General features: G+C 46.0%; 2 protein-coding genes across 2 annotated transcripts in view; both read left to right on the plus strand.

Annotated features, from left to right (window-relative positions):
• The first annotated feature begins 9,930 nt into the window (after nt 1-9,930).
• CCK (cholecystokinin) overlaps nt 9,931-24,680 on the plus strand; it is a 149,028-nt gene continuing 134,278 nt past the window's right edge. The window contains exon 1 of the mRNA XM_056857571.1: nt 9,931-9,934. The gene's annotated coding sequence lies outside the window, so the exon portion shown is untranslated. The remainder of the gene's footprint in view (nt 9,935-24,680) is intronic.
• EIF1B (eukaryotic translation initiation factor 1B) lies at nt 15,295-23,607 on the plus strand. Its single transcript, XM_056857572.1, has 4 exons — nt 15,295-15,410; nt 21,248-21,411; nt 22,295-22,396; nt 23,240-23,607. The coding sequence occupies exons 1-4, from the start codon at nt 15,380-15,382 to the stop codon at nt 23,282-23,284; spliced, it is 342 nt and encodes a 113-aa protein (XP_056713550.1). The 5' UTR covers nt 15,295-15,379; the 3' UTR covers nt 23,285-23,607.

The raw sequence follows: 24,680 nt of genomic DNA on the forward strand, positions 1-24,680 counted from the left end.
GAAAGGTTAATAACTAGATTGGTTTGCGCCGGTTCCCTCTCTGAGGTAAAAAATCTCTCCCTGCTTCAGTTCTATTTTTAGAACGTAAAGAATAGTCCCTGAAAGAGGAGTTACTTGAGAGGCTAGAGGAGTCAGTATCATCCTGAACTCTGCGGTTTTGTCTCCTACTTCCTCTATAGTTACTATGATTATCTCTATTTTCAACATTGTTGGCATTAAACCATGGGTAGACAATATTTTTTGAATAGTCTGAGGTGTCCCTTTCAAATTTCTTTTGCTTATAATTCTTTATATTGTCACTGAAAGAGGCTATTTCTGTCTCTAATTTTTTAACCAACAGGTCCAATTGAGTTACATTGGTATCTTTCTGTAATTTGTCATGTAGTTTTGTCATGTAGTACTGATCGGGGTGCATTATTACATTACTCTTCATTTCACCCTCATCATCTCAAAAAGAATCTGCCATATGGTCAGTTTTTACGTTTAAAACGGAATGCTTCAGATGCCAATGACTATGAAATAGCCTCTCTCTCTCTTACCGATACTTTGGTAGATCGAGGTTTCCCTCCTGATGTCATTTGTACTTCTAAATCTCGCGCAGACAGGCGCTCGAGATCTGAACTCCTGGCAGCTAGAAAAAAGAACACCACTTCCGCCATTACCTCTGCATTACAATTTAACTGCAAAACTAGAGAAATACAAAATATAATAAAGCGACACTGGCACTTAGTAGCTGACATTCCTGGCTGTAATGAGCCACCCAGATTTGGTTTAAGAAGAACAGCTTCCCTTAGAGATAGACTAGTTAAATCAGATTGTTGTGAGAGATCCCCCTCTCTGAGTTTGCTTCTCCAAATCAGTTGCTCAGACGTTGATACAGAAACAATAGATTTATTGAAGCCTTCAGGAGATGAGACAGGCACAGGTAGAAAGTTGCAAGTGAGGGGCTATACGGGTTTACAGAATATATTGACTCCAGGGCACTGGGGCACTGGGGTTCACACTTATTGTTATGGGAAGTTACAAGCTTGGCATAATACAAAACATCAGACGGATCCCAGGAAGTCTGGTGCGGCTATCACACTTCCAAGGCCGCACCGGCCTGAGGGAGTACTGGCAGGAAAACAGCGGGGGGGAAGATACATGGGCCATCAGGCCTGGCGCCTGAGACCAGAAGGTGTGAACTGCTTTTACGAGTTCACTGATAATACCGCAGGTGATGGAAAGCAGAGACACAAAGACAGAGACCCTCACATTCTGCCCCCCTTAAGGCCCCCCTCCGGGAGGATGAGGCTTATCGGGATAAGCAAGGTGGAATTCTCGGACCAAGCGAGGAGCTGCCATGTGGGGTGCGGCCACCCATTCGTCATGAGCGGAGCCAAGGTTTTTCCAGCGAACAAAGTAAAACAGTTTCCCTTTCTTCCATTTGGAATCTAAAACCTTGGATATTTCCAAATGGGTGTCCCCTCCTACTACGGTAGGAATCTCATGAGCGGGAGGGGGGTGGAACTGGGGAGCTGCTACATAAGGTTTGAGGAGGCTTATATGGAAGACTGGATGAACCCCCTTGAGTGTTTTAGGGAGACTCAGTTCCACGGTAACCTCGTTGATTACTCTGGTAATGGGGAAAGGTCCTACATAACGGTCGCTCAGTTTTTTGCAGGGGCGAAGAGAGCGGAGGTTTTTGGTGGACAGATAGACTTGCTCCCCCACCTTGAGTTCCCATCCCGGAGACCGGTGTTTGTCCGCCTGTTCCTTGTACTTGCTTTTTGCCCTTTCCAGATTTTTGAGCAACCATGGCCAGGTGGATTTAACCACCTGAATCCACTCCTGAAGATCAGGGGTAGACTGGAGCTCTGGCGAGACGGGGGCAGAACCGAAAGGGCCAAAATCCGTCCCGTATATAACTTGGAAGGGACTAAAGCCGGTAGAGGAATGAGGCGCATTGTTGTACGCATATTCGGCAAATGGCAACAGGTCAACCCAGTCATCCTGGTGGAAATTTACATAGCAGCGCAAATAACATTCTACTACCGCATTTACTCGTTCTGTTTGACCATCCGTTTGGGGGTGATAGGCGGAAGAAAGGCCCTGTTCCTCCACTCCCATTAACTTTAGGAAAGCCCGCCAGAATTTGGCAACAAACTGGACCCCCCGGTCGGAGAGGACCTTCCTCGGGATCGAGTGTAGCCTGAGGACGTGCGTGATGAACAGTTTAGCTAAGCCCTGGGCTGAAGGAAGACCTGCACATGGAACGAAATGAACCTGTTTGGAAAAGAGGTCTGTGATAACCCAGAGAACCGTTTTCCCCCGACTTGGAGGTAGGTCGGTGATAAAATCCATGGCGATGACTTCCCAGGGACGGGAGGGGTTCTCAAGCGGTTTGAGAAGCCCCGGGGGTTTTCCCATCCGTTTCTTGGCTGTGGCGCAGGTGGGGCAGCTGCGCACATACAACTCCACATCAGATCTCATACCGGGCCACCAAAACTGCCTTCGAACCAGGTGAAGCGTTTTTACGAAACCAAAATGACCTGCCAGCCTGGCCCCATGCACAAGTCCCAATACTTCTTTGCGAAGGGAAGATGGGACATATAGTTTCCCCCCCTGCACCCACCAAGTGTTGGTTCGTTCCAAGCCAGGAGGGAGGAGATTGTGCTCCTCCTCCTGCAAGGAGGCGTCCCGGAGTCGCTGTTGGAACACTTCCGGGATACCCTTGAGCGTAGGGGGGGTCTCCGGTTGGCGGGCTTGGGATCGGGTGGTGACGGCTAAGCCAGGGACTTCCCCTCGCTGTTCGGGAGTGAACAGGGAGTCGACGGGGCGATCGAAATCGTTGCGATACTGGGGAAGTCGTGACAAAGCATCAGCTAGGGCATTTTCTTTGCCAGGGACATGTTTGAGGGTGAACCGGAATTTTGCAAAAAATTGGGCCCACCGAATTTGTTTGGCATTGAGTTTTCTAGCTCCCTTGAGAGCCTCAAGATTCTTGTGATCTGTGCACACTTCGAACGGCAGTTCGGCCCCCTCCAAGAAGTGTCTCCATATGGTAAGGGCATGTTTGACCGCTGCTGCCTCCTTCTCCCAAATGGCCCAGTTGATTTCGGACTGGGAAAACTTCTTGGAGAAGTAGGCGCACGGCCTTAACCGTCCCCCCTCATCCCTCTGCAATAGGGCCCCGCCCATTGCTACATCCGAGGCATCCACCTGCACCACGAAGGGCTGGGTGCAATCCGGGTGAGCCAAAACGGGTTCGGATGAAAAAAGTAGCTTTAAACGTTCAAAAGCTTGCTGGCACTGGGGAGACCATTGCAGACGGGCTGAGGGGAGTGCGGCGCTAGCCCCCCTGTCCTTGGTACGCAACAGGGCAGTGAGGGGAAGCGCAACTTGGGCAAAGTTGGGAATGAAATTCCGGTAAAAGTTGGCAAACCCCAAAAACTGTTGAAGTTGGCGGCGGGTAGTGGGGGTTTCCCAGTCCCGCACCGCCTGGACCTTGGCGGGGTCCATTTCCAACCCTTGGTGGGAAATCACATACCCCAAAAATGTAATAGAAGGTTGGTGGAATTCACACTTGGACACCTTAGCATACAGTTTGTGCTCCCGCAGCCGCTGGAGCACTTCTCGCACTAGGCGCACATGTTCTTCCATGGTCTCAGAGTAAATAAGAATGTCATCGAGAAATACCACCACCCCCCGAAACAGTAAATCATGCAAAACTTCATTAATTAATTGCATAAAGACACTCGGAGCCCCCGAAAGTCCGAACGGCATGACCAGGTACTCAAACATCCCAAAACAACTGGAAAAGGCCGTTTTGGGTTCGTCTCCTTCTTTGATGCGAATGCGGTGGTAGGCTTCTACCAAGTCCAGTTTGGTGAAGATTCGGCCCTCCTTTAATTGTGCTAAAAGGTCAGGAATAAGAGGGAGGGGGTAAGCATTAGACTGGGTGACTGCGTTCAGTCTGCGAAAGTCAATACACAGTCTTAAATCTCCCGTCTTTTTCTTTACAAAGAAAGCTGGGGCTGAATAAGGAGCCTTGGAGGGGCGTATGAAACCCCTCGCCAGATTGACATCCAGATAGTCCCGCAATACAGTCTTTTCACTGGGGCTCATGGGGTAAACCTTTCCCTTAGACAGTTTGCCTTCCCCTACGATCTCGATGGCACAGTCCGTTTCTCTGTGGGGAGGCAGTTCGTCGCACTCTCTAACATCGAAAACATCAGTAAACTGCGAGTACTCAGAGGGTAACTGTGGAGAGACTGGGGCGGGGGACCCTACCAGTGCGGCGGCTGGAGTTCTGAGTACCCGTTCCTTGTCATGCAACCCACAGGGGTTTTCGGGGAAAGAAAGCACCCGTTTAACCCAATCAATGGAGGGATTGTGTCCCCTTAACCAGTTCATCCCTAACACCACAGGGGTTACAATAGGGGCGATGGTGAAATACAACCGTTCCCAATGTTCCCCCACGGACATAATCACGGCTGCAGTTCTGTGGGTCACAGGGCCCCGTTTAAAGTCACTCCCGTCCATTTGGGAAAAACGGAGGGGTCCCGGAAGCCGCTTGCGCCGGACCCCCAACTTCTTGGCAGTTTCCACATTTATCATGGTGCGGGCACACCCCGAGTCGACCAACGCGGGGACCTCTAACGGGGGACCCCCTTTGGGTAGGGACAGATGAACACGCACAAATACATTGTCCTCTTGGGCGCTTACCATCGGTGGAGCTCCTTGCACAACGATAGGGACGGTCTGCTGCGGAGCCCCTTCTACAGCAGACCGACGGCGTTTTTTGCCGGCTGTTCCCACTCTTCCTCCTCGCTGGAAGAGGGGGACGGGGTGGTGGCCTCCGGGGAGCCGTCCGAATCAAAGACGGTATTTGTAATCCGGGACCCCGATGGGACCGTAGAGTCGGATGCCCCATCCTGGGGGCGCGCGTGGAGAGCGGAGGGTGCGCCGGAGCGCCGGCTCAGTGGTCCACTTCTACGGCGAGGCTGGCTGTCGGCGGCCGGTTTCGTCGGCTCGGCCTGGGTTTGGCGGGGGGGGGTCGGACGGCCTGAGCGAGAGGGGCATTGCGATGCAAAGTGACCCTTTCCCCCGCAGATCAGGCAGACGCCGGCCTCGAACCGCTTGCGGCGTTCCGCGGCCGAGAGACCCCCGCCACCCCCTTGCCGGAGTTCCCGGCCACGGTCACCTCGGGGCCTGGGGTCTCGCCCAAGCCGTTGCTTGGACAAGTTCAGGAGTTGCTTGCGATTCTCGATGTCAGCAGCATGGCGAACCCAACCTTCCACATCCGGGGGGTTCCCTTGCATGAAGGCCCAATGTTGGAGGTCTGGGTTGAGACCCTCCCTGAAACATTGTACCAAGGTAGCTTCACTCCAGTCCAGAATTCGGCTAGCCAGTGACTGGAACTCACTTGCATACTGCGCCACCGACTTAGTCCCTTGGCGCAGTTGCATCAGGGAGGCTTTAGCCCGTTCACCCAGAGTCGGGTCCTCAAAACGGTTTCGGAGTGCTACCATGAACTCGTCCAGGGTTCGCAGTACCGGCGAGCGGAGTTCATACTGCAACACCATCCAGGCAGCCGCCTCCCCTTGCAGTAAGGAAGCCACGTACTGCACCCGGGACTCCTCAGAAACAAAGGTTCGGCCTTGTTCCCGCATAAAAATGTCCACTTGGACCATAAAAAAGGTCAATTGGTCTCCCGACCCGTCATACGTGACTTTCAGGTCCCGACGGGCCGGGGGGGCAGGGGTTGCGGGCGGAACTACCGGCGCCCCGTCTGGGGGAGCACCGGCTGGAGGTTGCAACTTCAGCGCATCTAGGGCCGTGGCCATCTCACCCATTACGCGTTGCATGGTCTCCATCTGCTCCTGCATAGCCCGGCGGTCTTCCTGCCACTGCTTTCGTTCTTCCTCCATGAGGGCCTCTTTGCGGGCCGGGTCCCCTTCGAGTCCCGTGCTGGGGAAGGCCAACCGGCGATCCTTCGCCGCAGTCCGCGAGAGCGACCAGCCCTTGGGAGAGTCCAGCCAATAAGTAAGCCCCCGGGGACGTTCGTCCCGATCTTGGTCGGGGGCGCGACCCTTCGGTTTCTTTGGCTTGGCTCCCTCCTCCTTCGGGTCCGGCTTCTCCGGCTCGTCCGGAGCCTTGGGGGCATCGGGGATAGGGGTGGTGTCCTCGTCGGCTGACATTCTGTCCAAAGCGGTACAGCTGCAGTCCGAGAGGCAAGGACTTGCAACTTAATGTGAGAGATCCCCCTCTCTGAGTTTGCTTCTCCAAATCAGTTGCTCAGACGTTGATACAGAAACAATAGATTTATTGAAGCCTTCAGGAGATGAGACAGGCACAGGTAGAAAGTTGCAAGTGAGGGGCTATACGGGTTTACAGAATATATTGACTCCAGGGCACTGGGGCACTGGGGTTCACACTTATTGTTATGGGAAGTTACAAGCTTGGCATAATACAAAACATCAGACGGATCCCAGGAAGTCTGGTGCGGCTATCACACTTCCAAGGCCGCACCGGCCTGAGGGAGTACTGGCAGGAAAACAGCGGGGGGGAAGATACATGGGCCATCAGGCCTGGCGCCTGAGACCAGAAGGTGTGAACTGCTTTTACGAGTTCACTGATAATACCGCAGGTGATGGAAAGCAGAGACACAAAGACAGAGACCCTCACAATTGTCTTCCCCCCCCTCCACAGCACACACAGCCCGTCGGCCATTTTAAATGTGGCAACTGTAGCGCTTGTGCGCAGGCGCTACCAGTAAAGGAATTCAGGGATATCAGGACAGGCTTTACTTTTACATTAAGACATTTTAGTAATTGCAATAGTAAGTGTGTTATTTCTTTGATCCGTTGCCCATGTGGCCTTTTGTACGTGGGCAAAACGAAGAGGGCTATTAAACTCCGTATCGGGGAGCATAGGTCTAGAATTAGAAATTTAAATTTAGAGGCTCCACTCATGGAGCACTATAGGGATCTCAAACATTCCGACTCAGAAATGCAGTTTTTTGTGATATGGCAGTACCATGGTAGACCTTTTCAGAACCAGGATATGGATAGAATATTGTCACAACAAGAGTCCCGCTTTATCTTTTTATTTGATACTATTATTCCAAATGGTTTAAACTCCTTTATGGACCTTTCTAGCTTTCTGTAAAATGTTATGGTGCTTATTTTTCTGTATATACGGTAACCTCCAGCTTGACTGCAAATTGATGACACCTGTGGAATTAAGAGAATGTTATATTAATGTAACTCAGCATAAGTCACTTTAGACGCTTTACCAAAGCTGTCCATATTTAATTGCAAGCTTATAAGCTTCTTTTCCCATAAGGGTATGTATATAATATGAATCAATTGACTTTAACAGTAATTTTAGTATATATTATTGGTGGTTTTGCATTTTCTCTTTTGGCTTTTAGGTTATTGGCACACGGATACATTTGAAGCTTGAAAAAAGAATATGAAATGGGGACTTTACCGGAAGCCCATTGCGGTTTATAACTACTCCGTTGCCTGTGCATACTTACCAGTTGGATGTTTGGACTTTTGCTTATTATACCTCTATTTACCTTTTAGAGAAATTGTATACTTACATTTACCTTTGGGATATTGTAACTGTGAATATTGATTGGTTTTTGTCTTTTGCTCCTTGAGCACGTATTTATTCTTATCATTGAGGTTGTTCTTTTGAATAGACCTAATTGCATTCCAGTTTGAGTCTGTGCTTTTATTGTTAGCTGTACAAGTGCATTATTTTGATTCCTAACCTCCAGGTGGTGGCTGGAGATCTCCCAAAAAAGTTACTATTTATGGTGCATACCACAAAGAGGAAAAGCATACAGTTAGGTTTTGTGCTAAACTTTTATGCTGGCCATAATTAGACGAGGAATAGAGAATAAAACTGCTGATATCATACTGCCCTTGTACAAATCTATGGTGAGACCACACCTGGAATACTGTGTACAGTTCTGGTCACCACACCTAAAAAAGGATATTACAGAGCTTGAGAAGGTGCAGAAAAGAGCAACCAAAATGATTAAGGGACTAGAGCAACTGTCCTATGGGGAGGGGTTAAGACACTTAGGGCTGTTTAGCTTGGAAAGAAGGGGGCTGAGGGGAGACATGACAGAGCGTCTATAAAATTATGCATGGTATGGAGAGAATGGACAGGGAGAAGTTTTTCTCCCTCTCCCATAACACGGGGTCATCTGCTAAAGCTGGAGGGTGAGAGATTCAAAACAGATAAAAGGAAGTATTTTTTCACACAACGCATAGTTAAATTGTGGAACTCCCTGCCCCAGGATGTGGTGATGGCTGTCAGCTTGGAGGGCTTTAAGAGGGGAGTGGACATGTTCATGGAGGAAAGGGGTATTCATGGTGACTAGTTAAAATGGATACTAGTCATGATGCATACCTATTCTCTCCAGGATCAGAGGAGCAGGCCTATTATTTTGGGTGCGGTGGAACACAGGCAGGATGGTGCTGCTGCAGTCGTCTTGTTTGGGGGCTTCCTAGAGGCACCTGGTTGGCCACTGTGTGAACAGGCTGCTGGACTTGATGGGCCTGGGTCTGATCCAGCAGGGCCTTTCTTATGTTCTTATGTTATGTTCTTATGTTCTTAGGTGCTCACGGGCTGATGCTGTTCTGTTCCTCATATTTTATAGACAGAATGACTTCAAACGTTCCATTGACTGTAGAAAGGCTCCGAAGTGAGAAAATATATCTTTCCAACATGATAATTAAACTTATTGAGGGGAACCAACAGCTCCAGAGAGAATGCAAGCACTTTAGAGACATGAGGTGAGGAGGGTATTGGGCAGCAATTTTCTCTATTATAGCTGTCATTAATTTATATTTTGCTCCCTCTCCTAGAGACATTATAAAGATGTTCCTTTTTTCTGTAGCAAATCAGAACAAAATATTACTGTTGTGAACAATGAAGCAAAACAACACAACAGTGTTGCTTCACAACAATTAATCAAAATGCGTGTTTTGCCTGCATTTTCAGGGACCTGTTTTATCTCGAATTTGAAAACGCGGGGAAATGCAGGGGGAGAGCAAGGCGACCTCTGATGGTTGGGAACAGCATGCATAATCCACACAAAGACCCAAAGTTGTCAGAGGGGTGACCATGAGGGAAACAGCCATGCATAAAAGGCCTTAGTCTCACACTAACCACTATACCACACTGATTCTTAATCTGGGCTCAGAAAATCTCTTTAAGTCTTCCCAAGACGAAAGATGACACACAGACCTTGGAATTCATGTACACATTCTAGTGTTGAGTGTACTTTATTCAATGGATGCAAAACCCATAGAAGGGTGGAAAAAGAAGAGCTTATAGCTCTTCCAAATAGCCTTTTTTTCCCCTCCATTGACGTACAATGTTGGATGAAGAATCACCAAGCCTTTTAAAAAGCACTATTTAAGGGTTTGGGCTATGACATGTTTGGTTTTCTTTCCGTGATCTGAATGCTAAAATTGTGCTCCCATCACTGTCAGGGCAAACGGACAACGTGATGAGCCTCATGCACTATTAGTGATGTCATGTGACAAATTACTTGTTCCAAAGGGGGGAGGAAGCATAGATAGTTGACAAATCACTCCCATTGTGGCAGTTTTCCAACATAGCAAACTTTTGACAAGTTGCTTGCTCTCCTCTTGCCTGCTGTAGCTTTTCTTCCTTTCCTTTCCCTAGATTTAACATCCATTGGCTATTCATCTACATTTCACACTTTAAAAAAGGGGGAAATGAACTTTAATTTTTCCTTGACACTATAAAGAGAAAAGTTGCCACATCTCTCACACAACTGAACTGATCTACATGACAGCAGATAATGCAGTATCTGCTTCTCAGAAAGTGTCTTTAGCTGTTTTGTCTAGGGAGTGATGTATTTATTTTGTGCAGTATTATTTTGTGGACATGCTAAAACAAGGGAGTCTACTTGATCCAGACAAAATGGGTATTTGCGTTCTTCTGCAATAATGTTATTGTATCGCCCTTGTGTCTCAGCTGAGTCTAAGGCATTACATCTCGCCAATAAGAAAGCTCATCTAAATATATGGATTTCTAACCAGCGGAAATAGTCTGGCAAGGAGAAAGTTCTGTTAAAAGGTTATCTGGAAGAAGCGAAGTGAACATTTAGGATTTGCATCCTTAAACACTAAAGACCAATCCTCACTTAAGATCTTATTTTGTAATTGTTTTCAGTTTCCTTTCTGAATACTATTCGTTGCAGCTTTCAGTCGCTCTATTGGAAGGGGAAATCTTTTGTCTAATCTAGTAGTCCAGGTGGACAACACAGATATCTGAGATATCTGGTTGAGCTAATATCTTCAGGAAAGCATTTTCCTGTAGGCGGTCAGTGTCTGCATGGTATGGAATGGGTGGGTGTGGGGGAAGGTCTTTGATTCTGCTGGCAGCATCACTGTTGTTGCATGGTATGGAATTCTTTATACTATCAATGGCTCTGGGGTTCTGTGTCACACTATGTAAGCAAACATAGACAAGCTCATTAGAGGCACACAAGCCTTTAGTAAATAGTTGACTAATTAAACTTTCTCCAGTGTGCATAGATAGGGCTACTCTTTTAGTCAGCATTGATACTTCCCTCTCCCTTCCTCACCTTTCTCCCACCAAGAGGCTAAGGGCAGGGAAAGAGAGCCAGAGAGGCAAATGGTCTAACGGCTGGGCAAGTTACAGCAGTCATCAGGAACCTGAAATAGCCAGGACAGAGTTGATCAAGGGCTTCAGAAGTAGGAGCTAAATCTGAGGATAGTCATCTTGAGGTCTGGCATGCAGTCTAAAGGCAGCCAGGTACAACTCAGCAAGTCTATATCTATGGGATTCAGGTCAACACCCATCTTCTCAAAGGACACCCACATATCTGTTGTTGGTTGATGGGTTTTCAGTGTGTCTGCTACAGGAGTCTAATACGTATGGAGCTGACCATTGCAGGTGTTTGTTGGAAGGTGTGTGGCCTGTCCTCTGGTCCCACACAAGTTTTTTTTTAATTAAACTTTCTTAGCTTGCAGCTCTCCTAAGATTAACCCCGTGAGGGGTCAGTGGGTTATATTCACCCTCCTGGAGTTCATGAAGATAGCAATGCCACCTAATTAACCCCTCCTTCAGTTCTACTAGCCAGCGTGGGGGAGTGGTTAAAAGTGGTGGTTTGGAGCCGTGGACTAATCTTTAGAACTGGGTTGGTTTCCCCACTCCTACACATGAGGCCAGCTGGGTGACCTTGGGCTAATCACAGTTCTCTCCAAACTCTCTCAGGCTCACTTACCTCACAGGGTGTCTGTTGTGGGGAGGGGAAAGGAAGGTGATTGTAAGCCGGTTTGATTCTTCCTTAAGCGGTAGAGAAAGTCGGCATATAAAAACCAACTCTTCTTCTACTACTACTGCTGCTGATGGTGGTCCGTCTCCCTACTTAGTTTACAGGCAGCCTTCACTAAAGGCCTTTGCATGCTTCAGCATCCAGAGAATTTTGGAAGAATCCACTCCAAGAATTTTGGAAACCACAGAGACTTTCAGCACCCCTTACAATGTCATCAGTGAAGAGGAAGTTGCTCTGCTTTGCTAGAGAAGAATAGTGGCATGTGCAGCGGATTCATAAACCCCTCTAGAGCTCTGTCATTCCCCATGACAGAGGACCATTTAATCACAAGAGCCCGTGCTATGTAAGCTGGACAGGTTTTTTTTATAGCATTGCATGCAAGAAACAAGCAATTTCACACGGCACGATTTGTTTGTTAACATCATTTATAGTCCGTCTCTCTCACTGGGATTCAAGGCGGATTTTCACAGCGTGTGTCAATACAATCGACAAGATGGGACATTGATAGGGTTGCCAGGTCCCTCTTCGCCATCAGCGGGAAATTTTTGGGGTGAAGCCTGAGGAGGGCGGGGTTTGGGGAAGGGGAGGGACTTCAATGCCACAGAGTCCAATGGCCAAAGCGGCCATTTTCTCCAGGTGAACTGATCTCTGTCAGCTGGAGATCAGTTGTAATAGAAGGAGATCTTCTGCTATTACCTGGAGGTGGGCAACCCTAGACATTGAATAAACAAAGAATTAGGATTTGGGTTGTAGATCCAACCAGAAGTATAAACAAAAAAACCAGAACTGAAGCACAACATGACATATGCCGGAGACCCTGAGACCTCTGCCTGAGACCCTGGAGAGCTGCTGCCAGTCTGAGTAGACAATACTGACTTTGATGGACCAAGGGTCTCATTCAGTAGAAGCCAGCTTCATGTGTTCATATTAAAAGATGCAAAATTACACAGCACGATCCAACTCACGGCAAATACATAGTAGTATTATAGACCACAGTCCCACATAATTTATCCAAGTAACTTTGTGTACAGTGCTACCCTATTATTGGTGTAAAAAAAAAAGCCTGACTTGAATAATTCCACTTCGCATAGTTTGCAGAAAGCCAGGACAGTGGGAGCCTTCCTGATCTCCCCAGGCAGGCCATTCCATAAGGTGGGGGCCACCACAGAGAAGGCACACGCACATGCTGTTGTTGATGTTGCCCATTTGCAGGTTGGCTCCGGCAAAATGCCTTGCTCAGGTGAGCAAAGCTGCCTTGGTGGAGCATAGGGGGAGAGACGTTCTCGCAGATATGAGGGTAAGGCCAGGAGGGGCTTTGTATGTGATATCCAATCCTTTAATTTAAGCCCGGTAACTGATGGGCAGCCATTCACGCTACTAGAATCATCTGTTGGACTGCAAAAGAGGCAGTGGATTTGCATTGAGATCACATGAATCCTTCTTTGCAACCTATTTATTCCTAAGGAATAAGCATTTTTCATCCAATTTAATGACCTTTTTGTCTGTGGCCTGGGGGCAAATGACTAAGACTGCAGCCCTCTGTAATCCTCAGAAATGAGTCCTTTTTTATTCAATGTGACTTGGTCTCCGTTATGGATGCATCGGACTGTACAGCTTAAATTTATCATCCAGCTTCAGAAAAAACACAAGAGCCTTTTTTTAAAATGTTAGTTGATAGTAAAGCACCATCTGGTGTACAAACTCAGTATAATTTCCCTAGCTGTGTTACAAACTAGCCAAACATTTCGAGCAGTCAAAGAAAGTTCAGTTGTACATTCTTAAAGAAGAAACATTTCCTTTGACATCATGGCAAGATATTCAAACATTGTCAAAGTGCATAGGAGAAGCAAGATCCCAAAATTATCTGCCAGAATCTACAGAAAGCAGATTTCACAATTTCTATTCAACTCTCTGTTATTACACAATTGTTTGTTATTTTATTGTTATTTTACTTAGGTATGAATTGAAACTTTTTACAAACACCGTTTTGAGTGGTATGCTGCCTAAGAAAGTAACTGATACATATTTGAAGCTATGTACTTCTGCTAGTCCCAGGGTCTGTCATTCCACCCCTGGAGCTGTCATTCCAGTCCCAGAGTAACATATCTTGGCCCAGAGACCTTACTGGAAAATCCATTCCACATTTTCTTTGCAACTCTTTTTGTGCTGTAATGTATTTCAATAGTGCCCATGCAAGTCAATTGCCACTCCTGGCTCCCGTTATCTTTAATGGGCTGTGCAACCTCTCTCATTGTTTCTAATGGGCTATCCTGTCCTTCATTTTAGTACATCCCGTTTACCTGGTCCCTAGTGTCCACCATCCCACTCTTTGGGTTTTCATTCCAGGCCCAAAGCAGTTTATCTATTTCCAGAGGCCATTGTGTCATTCAGAGCAGGTCTCGCTAACTCAGTTCCACATTTTCTTTGCAACTTTTGTGTGCTTTAATATATTTCAATGAAGACCATGCAAGTTAACTGACATCTCTGGCTCCTATTATATCCGACAGGCCTTCCGGCATCTTCCATTGTTCCCAATGGGCATCCTCGTCATTCGTTTTCATACATCTCCTGTGGCCTTCCATCAGGTGAAAGGCACATGCTAACTGGAGGGGGGCATCACCTTTTCCCAGGGCCAGGCTGCCCCTTCCAGCTTACCCCTGATTCAGCTCCAGATCCTGCTTTACACGCCAGTGTTCACTTTGGAACATGTGAATAGAGAGGGCCTTTGAGCATACCTGTTGGTAGACAAGGATTGCTAGAGGATACAAGGTCTCATTACAAGGCGATCCACTGCAGGCAATTCATGCCAGTTTACTGTATACTGTGGAGCACCTGTGTTAGCATTCCTATATGTGTGTAAACCAAAATATATTGGTTGTCATTGGGAATCTGCCTTATTTATGGGACACTCGGTTGCTCACCACCCTTGCATATATACCCTTGCAGGGTGCCATCCTCATCCCTCGGCTGTGACGCATAGCTCTGGCCCCAAACGATCCTACCCTTTGCGGTGAAGCTCAGGGCAGCAAAGCCCCCCAGGGAAACTACGAGTGAATGGAAGACCTACTTAGAGTGGATATCAATGGAAGGAAGAAAAGACATTCGGTGGAAGATTCAGACTTTGTGCCCGTGGCCGGGGTCAAGAGACTAAAAATTATAAGAAGAAGGAGTGGGGTTAGGGAGGGGTGGGTGGGATGGAAGGGAATAAGAAAAGTATTCGTTATGCAAACAATGTATGTAGAAAAAGAAATATATATTTGAAACTTGTATAAAAATAAATAATAATAATAATAATAATAATAAAACAATAATAAAAATAAATAATAATAATAATGAAATAATGAAATAATAAAAATAAAAATAGTAATAATAGTAGCAATAATAATAATACTGAAATAATAAAAATAAAAAATAGTAATAATAGTAGCAATAATAATAATAATGAAATAATACTGAAATAATAAAAATAAAAAATAGTAATAATAGTAGCAATAATATTAATAACAATAATGAAATAATACTGAAATAATAAAAATAAAAAATAGTAATAGTAGCAATAACAACAACAACAATAACAACAATAATAATGATAAGCAAAGCCCTCCTCCCACCCCCAAAAAGGATGGATAGGATGGGAGTGGGGAGAATCTGGAAGACGAGCAGGACGAGGAGGAGGAGGTGGCGGACGGAGAAAAAACTGTTCCGCCACGCGCGCCGGGAGTTGTAGTTCCTCGCGCCGCTCTGGCCCGGAGCGCGTCCCTGAGCGGGACTCCATTTCCCAGGAAGCCGCGGGCCCCCCGCAGCAGTCACGTGCCCGCTCCCCGGGCCGAGGAGAGGCGAAACGCCCGCCGTCGGCCATTTTGCGAGCCAGCCCCGCCGCCCGTCGCCCTCCCGCCCGGGGTCTCTTCCCGCCGCCAGGGCCTGGCCGCTTCGGCGCTCCTCTTCCTCCCCCCGCCCTCCTTCGCTGCCGGACCGGAGAGAGCCCCGGGCGGACCCAGCCGCGGCCTTTTCCCCCCGAGCAGCGCCCAGCCACAGAAGCGCATGTCCACTATCCAGAACCTCCAATCCTTCGGTAAGAGACGGGGTCGCGTCGCCCCCTCGGGCTGCGTCGCGGACGCCCCCCTCAGCCCCTCACCCCTCCCGGCAGGGCTCCCGCTCCTCTGGCCGGGCCGCCTCGGCGCTGCCCGGCTAGGCTTTTGTTCTGAGGCTGGGCTGGGCTGGGGCCCCTTCCCCCCCCTTTCGCTCAGATGCTGCCTCAGCTCGGGCGGGGCTGGGGGGGGGTTGGGGGGGTCCCCACTCCAGCTTTCCGACCCCCAGACTTGCGGCAAGACACGAATGACCGCTGCCGACCGCATCTGGGCTCTTGACATTTCGGTTTGGGAAACGGGGCTGGCTTTCTAGCAGGTTCAGGCGTCTTCCTGGGGCCTCCTGTTGGGCGAGGGCTGGAGGCAAACCCCTCTGCGGTTATGCAGGGGTACCTTGAATGTACATTTGAATACATTTGAGTACAAATGAATACATTTTGAGTGTACCTCACTGTGACAGGACCCCAGAGGTCTCCCGGTAATAACCGGCTGCCAGGGAAGGAATTTCTGCCTAGCAACAAGCCTGCTCTGTGCCCTGGGTCACTGGGCTAAGAGTCCTGGAGTGTCAGAAGTAGAAAAGGGCAAGAGTCCAGTAGCACCTTAAAGACTGACAACAATATTTTCTGGTAGGGTAGGAGCTTTCGTGAGCCACAGCGTGAGCTCAGCGTGAGCTGTGGCTCACGAAAGCTCATACCCTACCAGAAAATATTGTTGTCAGTCTTTAAGGTGCTACTGGACTCTTGCCCCTTTCTACTACTGCAGACAGACTAACACGGCAACCCACTATGGAGTGTCAGAGCGAACGATAAACAACGGTCAGAGAAACTGGATGAGACGGCAACTGCACTGAGCCGCCTTTCTGCCTGCAATCCAATCCAGATACGCATAACTTGTTGATGCATCGTCGTCACTTGAATCTGGATAAATATCTCTTCCCCGGTATAATCGGGACTCAGAGATTTCTGCCCCTTAGGGCCTCTGAGGCAGCAGCTGCAAATAAACTGTTTTTCTTGGTAACGGTCTCGGGTCTCCCTCTCCCCTGCGAACCCCTGTTTTACCGCAACAATATCCAGGCTGGACCTAGTCCTTGCTCTTCTGGCTCTATCGAGTCACGAGCTGAATGCCGCTTTTACAAGGAACTTCAATCGCTTTATATCTCTCCCCTTTTAACTTACAAGTCTAATGCCTCTGTCTGACATAATGCCTTTTTTTTACGGAGTGACAGGGATCCCAAGGCTGCATTGTCAGTGGCAAGATTTGTTTCAGTCCTTATATCCCTCAAACATTAGCTATATGCTGCTCAAGATCAAGGACCTTCTAAGGGGGAAAGGAAGGAAGAAGGTTCAAGTACATCTTCCTCCCCTCCCAGCCACCGCTGCCAACCCTCTTGCTCGGGGGCTTTTGGTACCAAGCCAGATTTCTCCTCTTTCCCATCCTTTCTCCGGTCCTTTGTTAAGAGATCGAGGCTGGGAATAAGTCTTGGTGTCGATGCCCCCTTCTCTCTGCCTCTCATCTGCGACCGGAGTCTGGTTGGCATTGATGCAAGCAGTGCTTCTTTCCAGCCTTTCGGTTTCGCTGCCCTTCCTCCCGTCTAGCCCCTCTTTGTTGACACAATCACAATCAGCGCCTGTGTGAAGGGAATGCTAATGGGAGTCGCGTTTACTTGTGGGCTGAAAACTTGGGCCTTTCTGAGCTTAATTGGTAAGGCTGTGGTCTTCTCAAGTCGGCTACCCTGGAGGCTTGAATTGTCTGATAAGGAACTGGATGTAAGTTGTACTGGATTTAATTGGTGCAATATGTCATATTATTAGCAAGGCTGGCTAAATCTGCTGTACCGGTTATCACTAGGGGCGGTGTACACAGGTTGGCTTGACTATCCTGAATTTTTATTTTAAAAGCATGTACCTTACCTATTAAGGACATAATGCTGTCCTGTTAGTTTTTGAACTGACAGACTGTTCACATAACTCATGTCCTCAGAGCCACAAAGCCCCTTCTCTGCATAGTTTCTTAGGTTATGCAGCTGTCACTCCTGACCCAGCTATCCCCATCTTATTTCCAAGGAAACAACGTTTACTATTGTGGCAAATCTCTCTCATGAGAGATCGTATTTGAGAGACTTTCTTTCATGCTTTGCAATCTGGCCAAGCTGTCCAGATTGTTTGAACCCTGCAAATAGTTTCCTGGCTTTTGCTGGTACTGTATTGGCTGTGAAATATCTCTCCCTCCCTCATTGATTTAAATATTTTCTATGGCAATAAGCTGAATCAGACAGCCCCCCTGTAACTTGTTCCTCAAGCTACCCTCCCCTATGACTCTCATATAGGCTGTTTTACTGAGGAATCCACATTAACCTGTTTGACAGTACTCTCCTGGTCTTCGTATGTCATGGGTCTAGTTCTCACTGAAGTGGTAAACCTCTGTCAGGCCTGCACCATTTCAGGATAGAAGTGTCATACTGGAATATTCCTGTATAGGGGGGAAAAGAATTCCTACACATAAAAAACTAGAAGGTTTGGACAGAAGGCTAAGCTTAGCCTTCCTGTTGTCTAGTTGTTATTTTTTTGTATGGAGTACCATTCACTCATGTGATCACCACCTGCAGTTTGAAGTGGTAATGCCCAGACAGGCTACTTTTAAATGGAAATCAGTTACAGTGGGACCTCTCGCTCTTTGCTTATCTGTCTTCTGTTCCAGAGCTAGTTCTAGGGCTGGGGTCTGCTTAGCAAGTCCTGACCTACCCTATTCTGCTTTTTGTTACTCAAAGCCCTTAGCATGGAAGCGGAATTGTTTTGAAGAACAGAGACCTCTTGATAAGGAGAGACTGTGGCTCAGTGGTAGAGCATCTGCTTGGCATGCAGAAGACCTCAGGTTCAATCCCCGGCATCTCCAGTTAAAGGGACTAGGCAAGTAGGTGATGTGAAAGACCTCAGCCTGAGACCCTGGAGAGCCGCTGCCAGTCTGAGTGGACAATACTGACTTTGATGGACCAAGGGTCTGATTCAGTATAAGGCAGCTTCGTGTGCTCGAGTGCGTGTGCAAATCTCACAGCTTTTATTTTCTAAATCTTAAACTTCTAATTGGAAAACCTAGGCATCTTTTTAGGTGGTGTGCTTAAATGGGTATGAATGCAAAATTCGTAAGCTGTCGGTCTGAAAATAGTGCTGAAGACAGATTAAGAGTTTCATCTGGTGCAGAAACATCATGGGAAATTGATTTGATTCCCTGCCACTGTCATACCACTGCTGCCTCAAGCTGTTCTCCCTTTTTTTAAAAAAATATTTTTTTAGGGTACAGGAAAAAGAGGGGAGTGAAAAAGGATAATAGGGGGATAATACATGTTATGTGTTCCCTGCAACCCACCTCTAGTTCTTAACCAAGTACTACTTCATATAAATTTAAACTATATATTTCTAAATTGTTGTTTTCAGTTATTGTCTATCTCTAGTTCACCAAAATAATCATTTGTTCTATCTTATACTTAATACCATTCTAATTCATTTTGTTATAACTTGAATACAGCTCTATATATACTATTCTTATGATATAACTTAAGTATTTCCGTACTTATAAATTGAACTGGTTCTCATCCATATTTATTGTAAAAAGATTGCCATTTCTGTTGCTGCTCTTCAATTTGTTTCCCTTGGATTAAATTAGTTAATCTTGCCATTGTTGCGTGTTCCATCATTTTTGTAATCCATTCTGATATTTTTGGTATTTTCTTATCTTTCCAGTGTCTTGCATATGCAACTCTCGCTGCAGTAACCGCATATTGAAAAACTTCCTTTTGTATAGTCTGTAGTTGCGCGGGACTATCCCCAAAAGCATAAATTTCAGGTTTAGTTCAAAGTCCACCTGAAGAACTTCCAGAATCTCTTTGTGTATTCTCTTCATGTGTTCATGATTCTCTTCATGGAGGAGAATCATGAACATATGAAACTGTCTTCTACTGAATGAGACCCTTGGTCCATCAAAGTCAGTATTGTCTACTCAGACCGGCAGCAGCTCTCCAGGGTCTCAGTCAGAGGTCTTTCACATCACCTACTTGCCTAGTCCCTTTAACTGAAAATGCCGGGGATTGAACCTGGGACCTTTGCAGGCCAAGCAGATGCTCTACTACTGAGCCACAGCCCCTCCCCAAGAGGGTTGCCAGATCTGGGTTGAGAATTACCTGGACGTTTTGGGGGTAGAGCCTGAGGAGGGCGGGGTTTGGAGAAGGGAGGGACTTCAATTCCATAGAGTCCAATGGCCAAAGCAGCCATTTTCTCCAGGGGAACTGATCTCTATCACCTGGAGATCAGTTGTAATAGCCACCACCTGGAGGTTGGCAACCCTAGTGATGAGGGAACCAGAAGCACATGAGAGTGATAGTTTTGGTTAATTCTAATGTCCCAAATGTGTTTACATGGATGTACTTCCTGTAGAGTTCAATGGAGCTCCCTCCTATGCAAATACACGTTGCATGGTGATGCCGGGGATTGAACCTGGGACCTTCTGCATGCCAAGCAGATGCTCTACCACTGAGCCACAGTTGAAGCTCTGTCTACACAACTAAAAGGAGACCAGGAGAAGCAAAGGGTCTTAATTTTCCTTATAATTATGTCCCAACTTCCCATTGTGTTCTCCCTGGTCCTTCACAATACTTAGCCCCTCTTTTAATTCTCATAGGCCTGGTAAGTTGCAGGTGGGGGCTCATGTGGCTGAATACTTTCTTCTCCCCCCCAAGTGGCTGCACATTAAAAAAATTGGGACATCATAAAGATAAATTCAAGCATTCTACTTGATAAGTCATTTTTCTGTTGTGTGGAGGAGTATTAAGCTCCATGAACTCTCACCTACAGTCTGAAGTGGTATTACCCAAACACATGTATACCACCTCCGAACTCAGGTTTTAGGTGTGTTAAATGTCTGTGCAAGCCAATGTGATGAGGTGATGTGAGAACTGCATTAGCTGTGCAATACAATCGGTGCTGTGTGATAGTGTAACATTCTGTAGTTTGAAAATGGCATTTGCTGGTGTTGCATGTCCTTGTTCCGTGGCTTGTGTTTAGTATTTATTTTGGATGCCTGATTACCTCCCGTTGCTAACTTTACAAGGTATGGAACCTCTTGTGGTTCATTGTGCAGCTGTAGGAGATTTCATGGGCACCAGTAGATAAATCACACAGGCGATGCCTTTAAAGATGGCATTTGACTCCACTACCTACAACACAGAGGGGCGTCAAAGGAGTTGGACTTATGTGGGGAGGAAACTTCTTGAAGGTAGATGTCTTAAGTGTAGCTCACTAAAATTCAAAGACTTGGGAAAGGGTGCTGTTATCTAGGATGGCTACCTATGCAACTTGTATATGTGGTGTATGGTGCAGTTGGTGGATTTGAGGGCAGCGAGTGAGTCATAGGATTTATTGTAACCAAGTATCCAGTGGAATGTTACCTTTTGTGGGGTACATAGTTTCTAAGGTCTTGTTGCTCACTATGGTGACTAGCTGTTCCTGAATATGGCTAGATGTTCCTAGAATTCTCCTGTTCGTGTACACTTCATTAGCGTCTGCAGAAGTCCTTGAAGTATGGTAATGTTTGAGTTTCAGGAATTATATCCAGATATGAATCTTAAAGAGAAAAATATGAAAACTTTGTAAATAACCGGTTTCCCACAAGTCGCAGTAAATCTTCTATGGGTATTGATGGTGAACAAACCTAATTGGGTGACTTTGTGTTAAGAAGAAGGACTGGAGCAGTCATAGCTGCATGGATGTATGACTTTGAGGGTTTGCCCCAGAAATCTGCTTTGGGCTAATGTGTTAATTTTCCATCCCCGCAGACCCCTTTGCTGATGCAACTAAGGGTGACGACTTACTCCCGGCAGGGACTGAAGACTACATCCATATAAGGATCCAACAACGAAACGGGAGAAAAACACTAACTACTGTTCAGGGAATTGCAGATGACTATGACAAAAAGAAACTTGTGAAAGCTTTCAAAAAGGTAAACTTGAGGGCAATCCTGAAGGTTTTGGGTTTGCCAGGACTAATTCATGTAAATGAGATTTCCAGCACTTAAGTGTCAGAAACAACTCAAATGTTGTACTCCTGAGCTTTCGGGTTTTGTGTGATATTAGTGATCTCTTATTGGAAAGAGATATTTACCATTTGTCAGCAAAAGCAAAGAATGAATAAAATGATGGAACACTCTAGCAAGAACAGCTCACGCCTGTCTTGCTTAAAAACATTGTTCTATTTATCTGAGTATCAATGGTGGTCTATCTTTGTTTCAATAACCAGCTTTAGTGCTTCCTTCAAAAACTGGATTTATTCCTCAGCAGTGGCAAATCCATAAAAAAAGAAATCTCAGCTATGCAAATAGGAGTATTGTTAGGGGAGGGAAATCGTGTCCACTGCTGTGTGGACAATTGTGTCAGAAAAATATAAATTGGGAAAAGTCAGTTTTGTGTGTTTGGTGTCTATGTTATGCTTCTCTGAAAGAGCAGTAAGTGAGTGAAGCTGGAATTGGGAGACTACTAACATGGTGCAAAAGGAGACATAATTGAGGTATAGCAAAGAAGTTGCATGGAAGTTACCTGAGACATGCGAAACAGAATACATCTGGTTTGTGGTGGTCAGGCTAGGGAAGATGATAGTGGTAGCAGAGCAACCACTTAGCACCCATAGCTGTGCAATTGCAGTAGAATCAACACAAATGCTTAGAATATCAAGATGCAGGATCTCTTGGAAAATGGCAGTTCTGAATTGCTAGTGACATTCTAGGTACTTGTCTTATGAAGAACAGCCAAATCTGAAAGATTTTGGTAAACTTATGAAAACAGTCAAAAAGATTTTTTCTCTTTAACATATGGAATGTTTCTTTGCAGAAATTTGCCTGTAATGGTACTGTGATTGAACATCCTGAATACGGGGAAGTGATCCAGCTGCAAGGTGACCAGAGGAAGAACATTTGCCAATTCCTCCTGGAGGTGAATGACTGCAGAGTTAGGAATTGGGGGAGGGGCTGTGGCTCAGTGGTAAAGTATCTGCTTGGCATGCAGAAGGTCTGAGGTTCAGTCCCCGGCATCTCCAGTTAAAGGGACTAGGCAGGTGGGTGATGTGGAAGACCCCCGCCTGAGATCCTGGAGAGCCGCTGCCAGTCTGAGCAGACATTACCGACTTTGATGGACCTTGATGGTCTGATTCAGTATAAGGCAGCTTCATGTGTTCATGTGAATTCAAACTGCTGCTAACTTGAATGTTAACTTAGACCCGGATGCCTATTCAAAAGTATTTTAGAAGCCTTGGATTTGCTTGTAGCCCTGAAAATGAAAGGGTGGCAATTTTGTGATGTGTCACTGCCTCCAGCTGTGAGCCATATTGCTATCCTAAATAAGCGTTTTTTAATCTGAGTCATTGGGGTCAATGGAGGATTGCTAGCAGGGCTGACTGACAAATTCACTCATCGCTGTGAACAGGACAATTGATGCTTGAATTGACTTTATCGCAAGAATTTATCACAAGAAATCTTCAGCCTTCCTTCCTTCCTTCCTTCCTTCCTTCCTTCCTTCCTTCCTTCCTTCCTTCCTTCCTTCCTTCCTTCCTTCCTTCCTTCCTTCCTTCCTTCCTTCCTTCCTTCCTTCCTTCCTTCCTTCCTTCCGCCCTTGCCCTTGCCCTTGCCCTTGCCTGTTTTTGTACAAGTCATTGGACATTGCATGTTGCCTTTCCCGTGTTGTTCTGGCTCTTACAAGTTCTCTGATTCGGTTATGCATTTGTTTAAAGCTCAGCTGCTAACTACAGGCAGCTTATTAACATTTGCTTCTTTTTTCTAGGTTGGCATTGTTAAGGAAGAGCAGCTGAAGGTTCATGGCTTCTAAAATGTGTGTGCTTACATGAAGAACTCTGCAGGTTTTGTTCTTACCCAAGCTGGCTACTCTGTGAAATATGATTCTTTGCAGTAAATGGACTTCCCATTCAAAATCTGATTTGCTTTTGCATGACTACAGAAAACATATGGAGTGTAGACTAGAAACACATAAGAAAACTGCAGTAAGATGGTAACAAAAGATCCTTAAGAATTTTAACACATTTCCAATGGAAATGTTTTACTGCTGATAGTTCAGTGTATTACTTTTCACCTGATTTAAGTGTTGTATTAAAACCATGTGTGTTGCAGCTTAAATAAAAGTCTCTTATCTTACCTTTGAGCATTTAGCGTGCATTAACAATAGTCCTCAGTGAGCTGGTTTAACAGTTTTAGCACCACCTCAAATATTTGGGAGGTAGGTAATATCTCGGAAGTATCAACATAAACACAATTGCTTTAGGCTTTGAAGGATTTCAAATGGGGTATGACACAAATCATATTGACTATTATTACTTGCTTATATCACTGTTGTGTACTATTCATTTGGTAAGGTATGGCGTAAATCTAAGGGAATCCTGTCACCTCTGGAGCTTGGCCTGTGAGACGCCTTCATTTCTAGGATTCTGTAGCACTATGAAGGCTTCAGGCTACTAATAATGGCTGAAGTGTTATTTATCTCTTACACATGTCATTGTTTAGTCATAGCTGTTGACGGTGAGAATATTATTGGATGGTCTTGCTTACACCAAGCACTGGCTCCTACTATTAGAAGGGAACATTAGAAGGCAACCCAAATTTGATTCCATGAGCTACTGAAGAACTGAATTAACTGCCAGTTCTTATTTTAAACACACAATGCTATCCTATCCTCCCTGCTCCCCAATTAAAAAAAAATTATTTTGTTTTTTTGTTCTGAAACCATCTGATGTTTTTTCATGATGTTTTGGTGAATGGTTATGCTGGTGGTATACATTTATGCTGGATGAAATACTCATCTGGATACCTGTTCCCATCCCAATTTTTCTTTTGCAGGCCTGGCAAGAAAAACAGAGCAACTTTGAATTTTAAGGTCAGCATTAGTATGGTCCTCCTTCGATTTGAAGGCAATATTTATTTTCAAATGACTTCTAAATACTTTTAGCAGTGGTAGCTGCCATTTATTTCATCTGTTCAGGGGGAAATTATGTACATATCTAACCTAATCTGAGCAAGGCTGTCAAAGATAGGACATTTTGGAGGACTTTCATTCATAGGGTCGCCATGAGTCGGAAGCGACTTGACGGCACTTAACACACACACAACCTACCCGGTCTGAGCTGCTGCTGCTGCCAGCATTTGGGGGTAGCCACAGGAGAACCATTTATACAACACCAACTGTAAAAGTATATTAGTCTGTTTTTTGGATG

This window comes from Euleptes europaea, chromosome 11 (genome assembly GCF_029931775.1).
Source record: "Euleptes europaea isolate rEulEur1 chromosome 11, rEulEur1.hap1, whole genome shotgun sequence".
In the NCBI taxonomy this organism is placed as follows: Eukaryota; Metazoa; Chordata; class Lepidosauria; order Squamata; family Sphaerodactylidae; genus Euleptes; species Euleptes europaea.